Genomic DNA, 14,602 nt, shown 5'->3' on the forward strand with positions numbered 1-14,602 from the left:
GTTGTGGGCTTGTAGATCGGCTATTTTTGGCAAAGAGGTATAGGTGTAGAGGGAAAACAGAGCAGACCAGACAAACAAAAAAAAGTATAATTTACTTGAGAACCTGCCCCTCAAAATGTCTGTGCACGCCACTGGGTGGTGGCAAGCAGGGGAACGGCCCCGTCACTTGACAAGGTGACCTCCCTTTGTTTTGTGTTTTTGTGAATGGAGGTGACATTCCATTCAGGTATTGTCTGGGGAGGGGAAGCAGCTAGTCAGGCTGCCAGGCAGCCCTGCCGCCTGCATCATGATGCTCGTCTCTCTGATGAAGGATACAAGATATCCGTCTGTCTGTCTGTCTGTCTGTCTGTCTGTCTGTCTGTCTGTCTGTCTATCTGTCTGCCTTTCTTCTAAGGCTGGCTACATGCTGGCGGATGTCAGGAGAAAAAAAAGCAAACAGATAAGAAGGGAAAAAAAATAAAAAAAGTAGAAACGATGCCCCTGTGCTTCCTCGTCACGCCAGATGCGTGGGCCAGATATGGCAGCTGTGTGTGTGTGTGTGTGTGTGTGTGTGTGTGTGTGTGTGTGTGTTTGTGTATGTGTGTTATTTTACACAGGGGCACCCAGTGCCCTTGTATAGCTAGAGGGGTACATGTTCGTTTTAACTTAGCTCAGAATTAAATGAACACTCAAAATGTTGCTGTGTATGGAGGAGAGAGAGAGACAGACAGACAGACAGACAGACAGACAGACAGACAGACAGACAGACAGACAGACAGACAGACAGACAGACAGACAGACAGACAGGCCGACAGGCCGACAGAGATACAGCGCGCGAGAGAAAGAGAGTTACAATGTCGGTTTCTGCTTTCCCACCGTGCCATGTGCCAGTATGCCCGCCGTCTCTCGCTGTGCGTTTTTATAGCGCCGTTGTTATTATTGTAATTATATATTATTATTCCGGCAGAGAGAGAGAGAGAGAGACCAAAAGAGAGAGAGATAGTTTCCACTGATGGCAATGGGGGCAGCGTGCAGGGCCTGTTGCGACTCGTGGGAAGTTGGAAACGCTAGCCCGTTAAGATGTGGGTTTGATGCGCTTGGAGAAGCAGGCGGAGACGCATGCACGGCACGCACACGTGTGGCGGCGTGTGTGTGCAGCGCGCACGCAGCTCCGTGTCCCGTGTTAAAGATGTCAGCGCGTCACTCCGCAGACACGTTATGAAGAGTTGTGTGTTTGGATAAAAGTGAAAAGATTCCTTTTCAACCGAGCAGTATTTAAAACCGAAATGGCCCCGGGATCTGGAACAGCCTCAAAGCCAGAGGGAAGACAAATAGATTTTTAAAAAGCGCCTTGAAGCTCTTTATTCATGTTGTAATGTTTTTAGTTCATATGGGGCTCTTTAGTCATGTTGTAATGTTTTTAGTTCATATGGGTTGTTTTGATTCCGGTTCTATTCTACCCATCCTTCCACTTTGTTTGATGACAATAAAGCACTTTGTGGCTGTTTGGAGAGCTGCTATATTAAAGGCTTGCTTACTATTTAACAAGATGGCTGTTATTCTTTTAACTGCTTTTGCACCTGTGTGGCCAGAGTATGTAGTTGCGGTCTGTGTGTGTGTGTGTGTGTGTGTGTGTGTGTGTGTGTGTGTGTGTGTGTGTGTGTGTGTGTGTGTGTGTGTGTGTGTGTGTGTGTGTGTGTGTGTGTGTGTGTGTGTGTGTGTGTGTGTGTGTGTGTGTGTGTGTGTTTCTGGGGCCAGTCGTGACCTCTGGAGGCGGAGCCAGGGCCAGCAGACACCCGCTGGTTCACCCTTTTCTCTCTGCTCCTCGGTGACCTTTGAACCCGGGCTGAGAGGGGGGCGTGAGCTAGGAACTGCAAGAGTTTATTATTTCCTGCCTCCTTCTCACAGGCTGACACTGTGTGTGTGTGTGTGTGTGTGTGTGTGTGTACGCATGCTTGGTATTTAGCAGTATGTTAACAGACAACAGGGAAACAAACATGAGCTCATTGTGTTGACCTGCTTGAGTTTTTGATCTTGTAGATCTGCTACTTTTGCTACTTTTGAATTTGTATCCTGTAAAGTAACAGTTATGGACATAATGACGTTTCCACCCGACAGAGATGATATGAGAGTATTTGGGCGGGAATAAGGAATTCTGACTCTACACTTTAACATGTGGATTGTACAGTATGGATCATGCAGCGTATCCGATGCGTTATACTGTAAGCTTGTAGATCGGCTATTTCCGGTGAAGACATTTTGTGTAGAGTCCCTGGTCAAGTACGTAGAGTTTAAGTGGTTAATATTTAGGCCCTTCCATAGCTTATATCGTTCACTGCAATGCACCCACCCACGGTCACATTCCAAGTACTGTATGTATATGTCTGAAAATATTTGGAGGAATTCAGATTTCACACCGCAAAATCATGAGTGCAATAAAAAAAAAGAAGAAAAAAGAATGATGCATTTCAGCATTATGTGTGTGTTTACATTTGGTTTGGGTGGAAAATGAGATCACCACGGGTTCGAGAGCCTGTTCAGCTCAAACGATCTCACCCCGGCTTTTGTAATGTCACCTACACCCTTCATCCTCTCTGTCCGTCCATCCGTCCGTCTGTCCATCCTCCAAGTCATCTCAAGTGCCAGTGTGTGTGAATCACAGCTGGGCGGCCATTGTCGACCCCCCCCCCCCCCCCAAACCCCACTGCTACCCCCTTCAGCCGGGCCCCACGACCCCGGTTACCATCCTTGAACCCTAGATCAAAGGCTGCCATCCAGGATTACCCAGAGAGTGAGACAGAGAGAGACAGAGAGACTGAGAGAGGAGAGGAGAGGAGAGAGACAGAGAGACGAGACAGAGAGAGGAGAGGAGAGGGGAGAAACAGAGAGAGGAGAGGGGAGGGACAGAGAGAGGAGACAGAGAGAGGAGAGACAGAGAGAGGAGAAGAGAGGGGAGAGACAGAGAGACGAGACAGAGAGAGGAGAGGAGTGGGGAGATACAGAGAGAGGACACATAGAGGAGAGAGAGGAGAGACGAGACAGAAAGAAGAGGAGAGAAGGTTCCACTGTAGGAGGGGAGGGCAGGGTTCAAAAAGACAGGAATGCCCCTAATTACATCGCCCTCCACTCCACTCCTTTTCTATTCTTTTCTTTTCTGTCTCTCTGTCTGTGTCTTCCCTTGTGTGTGTGTGTGTGTGTGTGTGTGTGTGTGTGTGTGTGTGTGTGTGTGTGTGTGTGTGTGTGTGTGTGTGTGTGTGTGTGTGTGTGTGTGTGTGTGTGTGTGTGTGTGTGTGTGTGTGTGTGTGTGTGTGTGTGTGTGTGTGTGTGTGCGCGCGTGCTTGTGTGTGTGGGCGTGTGCGTGCGGAGGGCCCCCAGCACTTCAGGCTACAGTGAGCATGTGAGGAAACGACACACTGTGACAAGAGAGTGATATTAAGAGGCGAGAGTCTCTTCTACTGTGTGTGTTTGTGTGTGTGTGTGCGTGCGTGCACAGTGGGGTAAAGAGGCTGGACATTCCAAACCCGGGTAGAGACTCACTTGCACGGTGGAGGGAGGGACGGGATGGACGGATCTCTGTGGGGTGGGATGTGGGGGGTGTGTGGAGATCAAGGGCTGTGTAAAGGGAATGTGTCGTGAAGATTAGGGCAGGGGGGGGGGTGTTGGCCCTAATAAGTTTTCTTCACTCCTCTCTGCCCTCTGATTGGCTTAGGCCCAGGCTATAGGAGGAGGTAACGGTGGCATTCAGGACGCCGGGGTGTACCTGTTGTTGTAATCTTCCAACGCAGTGGTTCCCAGCCTTAACTGGATCAGGGCCCTCTTGAGCATCTCCAAAGTGTCCGCGGCCCGACCACTTAACACGGCAGCCTTGTGTGTGTGCGTGTGTGTGTGTGTGTGTGTGTGTGTGTGTGTGTGTGTGTGTGTGTGTGTGTGTGTGTGTGTGTGTGTGTGTGTGTGTGTGTGTGTGTGTGTGTGTGTGTGTGTGTGTGTGTGTGTGTGTGTGTGTGTGTAGGGGGTCTTTGCTGCAGTGTCCTTCTTGTTGTTCCCTTATTGTCACAGACTCGGCTGGCTCTATAGGGGGGGGGCGAAGCCTTTCTTCGCTTAATCGGTCAACTGAAAATTAGTCAAATTAAGATTTTAGTAATGGAATAATCCTTTTTAGTGACCTACAGCATCATGGAGGGATTTCTTTTAAAAATGTCACCAAAATGTAAATGCTTGTGTGTGTTCCATATCTTGTGTTTTTTGACTACGGGTATCATTTCAAGATGTACTGTTTGGGTTTAGATAACTCATGATTTAATAAGGCACACGCTCATTATTAACTCATTAAGGCCTGAGGTTCCGATTCTACATATGTCTTTTTGTTTTCTGAAAAACGTATGTTGTTATATCAGTGGTTCTCCCAAAATTATATGTGTTTGGCCGCGGACCCCCATCTCAAAATATTTTGCTCCAGGGACCCCCAGAAGCAAAGATTTTAGTTAAAAATGTTTGCTTTAAAAATATTTATATTCAAAGATTTGCACACATTTTCACATTTCTTTTAATAGCCAAAGCATAAAATGATGGTTTAAGTGGTCACACAGATGCGTTTCCCGGTTTTAATGGGGTTCAGTCCTTTTGCACATCCTACTTCAATGGACAGGTGCGTTTGAGCAGGCAGTCATGAGATGGGCACACTGTCTTAATTTACAGCCAAAAGAGGTTTATTAGCCCATGGGCCGCCCCTCACCAAGCAGTGCAATGTCCATGGTACCAGATTGCCGTGGTGCCCTGATTGGCTCTCTGAGATCTCTCATAATATTATGTGTCTGTCTACCAGTTGACTCATATACCTGATACCTGAGGTTCCTTTTTTGCCCTTCTCTTGACACACCTTACTTCACCGTCACTTTACAGGCTAAAGTCGCTGCGGCCTTAAAACATTAAGACCGGGAAATCAATCATGAGAATTGGTGCAAGTCTTTGAATATAATATATATATTTTTTAAAGCGAACATTTTTTAACAGAAATCTTTGCTTCTGGGGATTCTCCTAAATCAGGGGTCTTCAACCTTTTCAGGCCAAGGACCCCCTAGCTGAGAGAGAGATGAAGCAGGGACCCCCTCTATATTGTATAAAAGTGTGTTTCAGATTTTTCCCTCTACACCTATATCTCTTTCCCAAAAATAGCCGATCTACAAGCTCACAACGCCTCGCAGCCCGAGGCGTTGTGAGCTTGTAGATCTGCTATTTTTGGCTAAAGTTCTCCTCAGAAAAGGGATGATAAGGGTTCAAGTGGTTAATGTGAAAAAGAAAATCATATCACAAAGATTTGGCGGACCCCCTGTAGTAACTCTGAGGACCCCCTAGGGGTCCCGGACCCCCTGTTGAAGACCCCTGTCCTAAATCCTAACAGGTTTCTGAAAAACCTATGTTGCTATAATATCAGTGGTGCTCAAACTTCTTCATAATTGTCAAGGACCCCCAAAATCATATGTATTTGGCCGCGGACCCCCATCTCAAAATATTTAGTATTTGCATACATCTTCACAATTAAAAATAAATAAATAGCAGATCTACAAGCTCATAGCACGGCACCAAAGTGCCGCGCTATGAGCTTGTAGATGGGCTATTTTTGAATAGCCAAAGAAATCTTAAAATGACACAGATGCGGTCTTAATGGATTAATTGGCTCATCCAAACGATACTAAAGATGGAAGGAATCAAATGGTATGACATGGAGGAACATGAACGTTGTGTGTGTGTGTGTGTGTGTGTGTGTGTGTGTGTGTGTGTGTGTGTGTGTTGTTGTTTGAACAGACGAAGGGGTGCACCAGCACAGCGCCGAGCGGGGGTGAAAGAACACCATGGATGTTGGGCTGGGGGTGGTCCTGTCCGCCGTGCTGTGGCTCAGTCAGACCCTCCTCATCAGCTGCTCAGGTGAGACCCCCCATGTGCATGTGTTTGTGTGTATATATATATATATATATATATATATATATCTTTGTTTGTTCTATTTAACCCATGACAATCTGAGCAGTCATCAGCAGGGTGAAGCTGAAACAGAATTTCTCCTGCGGGATTAACGCAGTGTAAAAATGTAATGTAAAAACGTGATGAAAAACACACGAAAAACAAAATCTGACATCTGGCGTACTTCACATGCCTAACTCAAAACCGCTCTCTTATTTTGTCCCCCGTTTTTTTTCTCTCCGCCAGCTCAATATCCCACGTTCCGCTCGGAGCCCACCTCGGTGGTACAGGTGCGGGGGTCCGTGGTGCGCCTGCGCTGCTCGGTGAACCCTTTGACGGCCGCGGTGTCGTGGCGCTTCCGGGGCCTGCCTCTGGAGCTCGCCGGTCCGCCCGGCCTGGAACTCAACCGCGCCTCTCTCACCATCCACTCTCTGCAACGCGACCACGAGGGCGTTTACCAGTGCGTGGCTCGCCTGGACCACGGACCCGCCATCGCCAGTCGACATATACATGTGGCCATAGCAGGTGTGTATGTACAAAACTCTGGACGTACGCCTGTGGGGAGTGAATGCAGCAGCAGCAGCCCTCCTCTGCATTCACATGCACGTGAAATACAATGTGCACGTGTACGTGCTGTGAGCTTTTAGTTCTGCTATTTTTGAAAAATCTAGAAAATGTGTGCAAATCTTTGAATATGTATTTTCTAAAGCGAACATTTGTGAAATGTTTTGTTCCAGGGACCCCCCAGGAGGAAAGATTTGAGTTGTAAATGTTCGCTTTAGAAATACATATATATTCAAAGATTTGCAAAAAAAAACACAATAAAAAAAAAATAGCAGATCTACAAGCTCGTAGCACGGCACTCGGTGCCGTGCTACGAGCTTGTAGATCTGCTATTTTTGAATAGCCAAAGTATATAAAATAATGGTTACGTGTACAATGTACGTTTGCACATGCATGCTGCGGGGTGTGAATCCGCCTCCATAGCGTACCGTGTGTGCACGAATCTACAAAACGACACACTTCACATGAAATGGGACACGCGCAGACACGCGCAGACACACACTCACGGCGAAAACGCTCTGACTTCCCGGGGCTCCCGTTCACTTCAAAGTACTTCGGCGGCAAAGGAAGGAAGTGGCTTTTACGCATCGGAAAAGGGCCACTTCTGGAGTGTAAAGCACTCAGCGAGGAGTTCCTCCGGCCTCGGCTGCCCGCAGAAACAGCGTGAGGAAGGAAGCAGTGAGCTGGAAGCTCTTTAACTCTGGTCCGCGTCCAAGCGGCCCTTCCACGCCGGTATCCTTAATGAGCCTCTGGAGCTTCCTGTGTGGCACAATATGTTCCCGCCGGGACGCGGGCGGCTCTGGACCGCGCTGTGTGGGCGGGGGGGGGCGGCGACCTCAACCCACTATTGTATCAGCAGTTCATGGAATCATTGGCTAGCCGCTAGAACAATAAACAAAGCCGTCCGACACCATCCAACTCCTTAACGCCATCCGTTCTCAGCTCAGATCTGCCTCGGTTTCAGTCGAAGATGAAAACCGTGTATTGCAGTGGTATTGCATTGTGTTTGGGGATGTGGCGCTGCTCTGGTTACATTCCAGAACAATCTGTGCAAGCGGGACACACACATACATACTGAGATCATGAACCCCACTGAAGCAGAGCTTAAAGATACTGTTATGACATGGACACAGTAAGACATATGAACCCCTCATAGGGCTATATACTTAGATATTTAAAGAACATATACAATACATGTGAAACTGCATTGCATGACATGCTGACATACCAGCAGTGAAAGCTAAGGTAAATGCTACCACAGGAGGAGGCTGGGCAGGCGGAGGGAGTTTGGTGACTGAGGAGATGTCATTGTCGTAGCAGCGAGCACAGTTGAGCACATACGCAAAGAGTAAATGTCCATCTGCTTAGATGGACAGCGCAGATTCACCTATTAACCCATTCAGTCCGGTGTCATTTTAGATTTCTTTGGCTATTCAAAAATCACACCCTGTGTGAAGGAAGCGGTGCCTTTGATGAGCCCCGTATTGATGTTGTCATCAATATTTGTTTATGGGACAGACACACACCCGGACAGACACACGGACACCCGGACACACGGACACAGTCAGATATAGAGCGGTTGGCACCGCTAAAAATAGCAGATACTGTATACAAGCTCATAGCGCGACACCGAGTGTCGCGCTATGAGCTTGCAGATCTGCTATTTTTGAAAAATCTTGAAAATGTGTGCAAATCTTTAAATATATATTTTTTAAAGCAAACATTAGTAAAACATGTTGTTCCAGGGACCCCCTGAAGCAAAGATTTGAGTTGCAAATGTTCGCTTAAAAATATATATATATTCAAAGATTTGCAAAAATTGCCACTATTTTTCAAAACTAGCAGATCTACATGCTGTAGATCTGCTATTTTTGAATAGCAAAAGTATATAGAATAATGGTTATAGCGCAAATCTAAAATGACACAAGATGCGTTCCCGGACTGAATGGGTTAAGATTGCGGCTGCATGCACAGATACTCCATAGTGATTGTAACTGAAGATTATCTTTTCTCCACCTTCCACCTCTGTCTTTGTCTCTCTCTCTGTCTCTTTTCCTTCGCTCACCCTCTCTCTAGAAATATCTGAATACGAGGAGAGTCGCAGGCGTTCCGTAGCGGTGCAGGAGGGCAGTACCGTTATGATCGAGTGCCCTCTGCCCCACAGCGTTCCTCCAGCGCTACCCAGACTCAGGGTACGAGGGGAGCGGCTCGAAGCCTCCACAGGTATTGTTTTAATAACCCTGCATGGAATAATACTTCATTCTGTTATCTGTTCATTCTGTAAAAATATATATGTTTTTCTTCATTATTATTATTATTATTATTTATTATTATGTATTGTTTTATGATGGACGGCAAGTTTCTTGTGATGCAATAGTTTTTATTCATTCATATTTTAATACCATTAACTTGTGAAACACAACACAAATGTACAATACAAAACACAAAAGTAACAATTCATCATAAAATCATAAAGATTGTTAATTTGCCCTCATGGCAATGCTTATTTTGTCTCATAATACAATTGTTGATCTTCGACTAATGTAAAGTGGAAGTATGTTTACAGAATAGAAAATAAAATAGAGGATAGAATATAACGTCGGGTGGAAACCTCATATGTTACAAAACTGTTTCTTTTCAGGATTCAAATAAAAATAATTGCAAAAGTAGCCGATCTACAAGCTCAAAACGCGTCGCTTCGCGCCGCGTTTTGAGCTTGCAGATCGGCTACTTTTGATGCTTTCGTGTGACGCTGTAGTATGATCAAGTAGGGTGTTAATTTACGAAAAAACACAAAAAGTGAAAATATGGAGATGAAAGGTTTCTGCCCGACAGCAACCGATAAGGTAAATGGATCTGAACGTCAGAAATGTCAGTCACTACAATCAATGACAGCACCGTGTCTGCATGAGGTGCAACAGTGGCACATCATCGTCGCTGTCAGGCAGAAACCTCGTATCTCCATATTCCGTCTTTCCATGATTTTTTCTATAAATGAATGCCCTATTATATATTTTGTCGTATGACAGTGGCGCGCAAAAGTATCGATGCTATTTCTGAGATTTTCTGTTACTGTTACTTTAGTAAAGGTAAAGTAAAGGTTTTGGACGTACAAGATTTCTGCTGAACAGTGACGATACCAGACATACAATGACAGTGATCAGTCAGTCGCACATCCTCTCCTTGTCTTTCCAGGTGACTATTTAGTCCTTCCGTCGGGGAACCTTCAGATCGTCTCCTTTTCCGCGCAGCACCAGGGCATGTATAAATGTGGCGCCTACAACCCTGTTACCGGGGAGACGCGCACCCAGGCTCATGGCACTAAGCTGTCACTGAAACGTAAGTCTGCATTTTTTCTAACACGGGTTAAAGTTCGAAATGAAGCTTCGAAGAATGGATGTGCTTTCAGCTACGATACCATTTCTTAACACGCCGACAACCTTTGCGCGCGCGCGCGTGTGTGTGTGTGTGTGTGTGTGTACTTAAGTCACACTAAAAGTAAAAAATCACACCCTGTGTGAAGAGAGTGGTGCCTTTGATGAGCCCCGTATTGACCCCCGTATTGATGTTGTCATCAATGTTTGTTTATTGGACAGACATACATGCATACATACGGACACACGGACAAAGTCAGATATAGGAGTGGTTGGCACCACTCAAAAAGGATTATAGTACTAACAAAAAAGTGTTTTATATTCTCTTTATGTGTAGCACTCTCAACTGCACAGCAACAGGTTAACGTAACCCGGTTAAATTAACACTTTTGCTGTGTGGTCCATTCTTTGTGTACAGACGGAGAAGATGGGTCTCCGGTGCGGATAGCGTACCCCACCACCCCGCGGACAATAACAGTGGAACCGGCGCAGCCGCTGACCTTGGAGTGTGTCGTGACCGGCGGCAGTCCGGCGCCGGCGGCCCATTGGCTGAAGGACGGGAAGGAAGTGGCGACGGGGGGACCCGGCCACCTGCGGCGACACAACAACCTGGCCCTCGCTTCGGTGAAGAGGAGCGACGAAGGAAGCTACCAATGCACTGTCAAGACGGAGGGCGGAGTCATCGTCAGCGCCAACTATACTGTGAATGTGCAAGGTACGGAGCCAGGGGTTTGATGAGTGCCTGAATGTGTCAGCAGCCTCTGAGTCATCAGTGGTGGAAAGTAACTAAATACATTTACTAAAGTACTACACTTAAGTACAATTTTGAGGTATTTTTTACTTTACTGGAGTATTTCCAATTTTCAGTACTTTCACTCCACTACATCTCAGAGGCAAATATTGTACCTTTACAATATTGACCACTTTAGTTACTAGTTACTTTGATTATTATTACAAAACATACATTAACCACTTCAGCCCTATATACATTTCGGCCATTTGAAAATAGCCGATCTATTAGCTCACAATATGTCGTGATGCGACGCATTGTGAGCTTGTAGATCAGCTATTTTCAAAAGATTTTTAGACATTTGAAAAAAGGTTTTGGGCATATGAGGTTTCCACCCGACAGAGACGATATACTGTAGAGGTGATGTTGAAAATCCTGATGAATGAAATACAGTGATGTTTAGCTCTCATTGGTCCCTGGTGACGTGGTCAATATGAAGAACTGCTACTGAAAGTGTCCTAAGCGGAAATACAGGAAGTAACGCCCCACGTTGATAATGTGCAGATTTATTTATATTCCTAGGGCATGAAAACTGTGTTTTAATTGGTAAAAATAGGAAAGTCCCTCCCCATAGACACTTTGTTCTTTTCCAATGCCTTTCTCCTGGTGAGATGAGTTAAGGCTGGAACAAGGTCGTATAAGTGATATGATTTTGTTCAAAATTTCTGTTAAATATCTCTATATTTAACGCTATTTTTTAAAAGTGCATTGGAAGTGATGAAACAAAAACAAAGGTTTCTCTCTCCGGATTGAATGAAATTGGTGCATCAAATGAAAAAGTATTTTATGTTTATTAAAGAGCTGGAGAGATGGGGTGTCGTCTGTTTCTGAAGAAACACTCTATAGCAATGATTACTATCAGAATAATAGAGCTCTAACTTTTTAACAAAAAACCTTTTTAGGTTTGAACCCCAAAAATGTCACTTACAGCACCTGTAACCCTTCGGTTGTGTTGGGAAAGCAGTGTTCATGCAGAGGCAGTAGATACCAGGGTGTAGGACCGTCATCATGGTTGCCATGTCTCGTCTTGTCCTTCACAGAGCCTGCGTCGATTGTGACGGGTCTGACCGACCAAACCGCCTCTCTGGGCTCCTCTGCAAGCTTTACCTGCACCTCCAGAGGTAACCCCGCCCCCAACGCCACCTGGCTCTTGAACGCTCACCCTGTCGCCCCCTCGCACCGGGTCCAGATCTCTGGATCCTCGCTCGTCGTCGCAGACGTGACGTTCCGGGACGAGGGCGTGTACCAGTGCCTGCTGGACAATGGGATTGGCTCAGCGCAGTCCTCTGGCATGCTCAGCGTCCAGTCACGTAAGTAGCCTTTTCTTCCCTTCCCAGTTTGGCCAATAAGCTAGTTAAAGGGGCATGAAACCAGGTTCATCAGGTTAAAAACTACAGCAGATTAAGACTAGTAAGCAACACAGCTGCAACAAACAAATCAATAATGAGTGTGTTAGATTGTCATAGGTGTGTCCAGAGCCAAGTGCATGCCAATGTGTGAGCATGACAGTATTGACACTCCTAAAAACTAAAAACACACCCGTTATTAATTTGATTAGTTGCAGCTGTGTTGCTTACATCACCGTGTACTATAAGGTCAGTGTTATTTGGCGGGTCCCATCCTTAGTTTATAAGATAACATGGCATCTTTGTCAGCTTCCCTAAAGGGACATTCAGATGACTTTTACATTTAAACTTGGTTGAATGTTAGTTTTTGAAGAATGTCCACTTCCTACCCTGACAGCCTCACTAACAGTCGAATGAGACACTCTTTTAAAGCGCTGTTTCTCAACATCTGGTCCGGGGACTACCAGGGGCCGAAATGGACCCTTACAGATTTGAGGATTATTGTGGGGATTGTAATCCCAGGGATTAAAAAAGTGGTATTAAATTGGGGTCCGTGGCCTAATGCATGTGAAACTGGGGGTGGGGTTATTGAAATGAAACAGATTGAGAATCACTGACTTACGGTAACAGTTTGCTGCTGTTGAGGTAGCTATATTGACAGTGTTACAAAGGGTTAAGGTCTAGTGTTGAGCCTGGAAGCTGCCGTCTGCAGGGAGGCCTGGCCTGGCCTGGCTTGGGTCTGCTTTTCTTTTTTTTTTTTTTACTTACTTCTTGTGAGCAGTGCCGGTGGAGAGCTATAGAGTTTAGAGTGCTGCTAGGTTCCAAGGCTGCCCTCCTCCTCCCCCCCCCACGCCCGGGGGGCTGAGCTCGAGCTCGAGCGTGAGAGTGAGCTTTGTGCACGCCGTCAGGGATAAGCCCCCGGTCGCTGGAATGTAAAGGAGTTACCGTGGAGGGTTATGACGGGGTCCAGACCACCCGGCTGTCAACATCATACACAACTGCCTTTTATTTATTAACTCATCGTCTCCCCCCCAACCTCTCTCTCTCTCTCTCTCTCTCTCTCTCTCTCTCTCTCTCTCTCAGACTAGCCCCCCCCCCCCATTCCTCCATTCCGCTAGCTCCCCATTTCTCAGCCAGCCCCCTCTATCTTACAAAATGATGAATACCGGTACAGATATAAGGAGTTCAAATCAGCAAGGATTTCGGGTGGGCGAGTGAGTTTTTTTGCCGGAAAAAAAGGAAGAAGAATGTATTCTTATGCGAGGCGGCTGGGTTTCACGTTCGTTTTGGGGCGTGTTTGTTTATCCGCGAAAATAAGAACGTTAGACGTGAACCTCGATAAGAGAGGATATTTCCACCGTGATAAGGTCAGCTTGCGTCGGGTCTCATCCGTCTCCCTGCAGGCACCGTGGTAAACCTCCGCTCAGGGAGATATAAACGCTTTGTGTCGTTTATAAATGGTGCCTTTTTATATAGCGCTTGACAATGTGCATTACATTCACCCATTCACACGCACCGACGGCGGAGAAAACCATGCAAGGCACCAACCTCTTCGTCGGGAGCATCTGGAGGTTAACCCATTGAGACCAAGGGGCAAGTCTTAGATATTTACGATGAGGCCGACAAAATGGCCAGAGTGGCGCTGTTTTACCCTGCGCCGACCTGCGGTGTCAGAAAGAATTTATTTTAACGCAAGTGAATGGGTTTTTTGACAAACTTTAGACTAGATTTTCTTACTGTAATAAAAATGGTCATAAATTCTATATGCTTCCAGTCGCTAGTTTAAAGTCTCCTTTCAATCATCAGGATATGCGTTTTGCTAAATTATGGTCCTATTTATTATAAAATTGACGATAAAGTAGGCTATTCTCTAGGAGGGGCGGGATGATTTGATTGACAAGCTACACAACCAATAGCATTCATTCCCCGCCCCCCGCTCTTGATTGACAAGCTACCCAACCAATAATGGTCTGGTCTCATTCTGACGCGTATTGAAAGATGGCGGACCTACAGTCTTGGAACAATCGGCTTCATTTTCGGTCTGTAGAAAGCAGCGGAGTGGGTTTGTCCATCTCATTTATACAGTCTATGATTGAGACCTGAAGCCGATTCTACATGTCTCCTAAATCCCAACAGTTTTCTGAAAAACGTATGTTTCTATATCAGTGGTGCTCAATCTTTTTCATGTCAAGGACCCCCAAAATGATATGTATTTGGCCGCGGACCCCCATCAAAATATTTTGTTCCAGGGACCCCCAGAAGCAAAGATTTCAGTTAAAAATGTTCGCTTTAAAAATATATATATTCAAAGATTTGCACACATTTTCACGATTTTTCAAAAATAGCAGATCTACAAGCTCGTAGCGCGGCACTCAGTGCCGCGCTATGAGCTTGTATATCTGCTATTTTTTAATAGCCCAAAGTGTAAAATAATGCTTTCTTAGCTCAAATCTAAAAATGACACAGTTCCAGGTCTCAATGAGTTAATTATCTTGCTCAAGCTCATGCTCCCTGGGAATGGGATCAGTGGGATGCTGCTGGAAAACTCGCTTTCGATTCCTGTGCACTGCAGGGAAGAGGAGATCGACTGGCCC

The 14,602-nt window shown here is 45.9% G+C and overlaps 1 protein-coding gene across 2 annotated transcripts in view; it reads left to right on the forward strand.

The window, feature by feature from the left end:
- Positions 1-14,602, forward strand: part of cdon (cell adhesion associated, oncogene regulated) — a 53,507-nt gene that overhangs the window by 18,143 nt on the left and 20,762 nt on the right. For both annotated transcript variants that reach the window (XM_084065090.1, XM_084065091.1), the window contains exons 2-7: positions 5,782-5,901; positions 6,181-6,459; positions 8,575-8,721; positions 9,694-9,837; positions 10,291-10,587; positions 11,703-11,972. In XM_084065090.1, coding sequence (XP_083921216.1) covers positions 5,829-5,901; positions 6,181-6,459; positions 8,575-8,721; positions 9,694-9,837; positions 10,291-10,587; positions 11,703-11,972 — 1,210 coding nt within the window. In that variant the 5' untranslated portion in view covers positions 5,782-5,828. The remainder of the gene's footprint in view (positions 1-5,781; positions 5,902-6,180; positions 6,460-8,574; positions 8,722-9,693; positions 9,838-10,290; positions 10,588-11,702; positions 11,973-14,602) is intronic.

This window comes from Gymnoscopelus microlampas, assembly GCF_963454915.1.
Source record: "Gymnoscopelus microlampas genome assembly, chromosome: 8".
NCBI classification, from domain to species: Eukaryota; Metazoa; Chordata; class Actinopteri; order Myctophiformes; family Myctophidae; genus Gymnoscopelus; species Gymnoscopelus microlampas.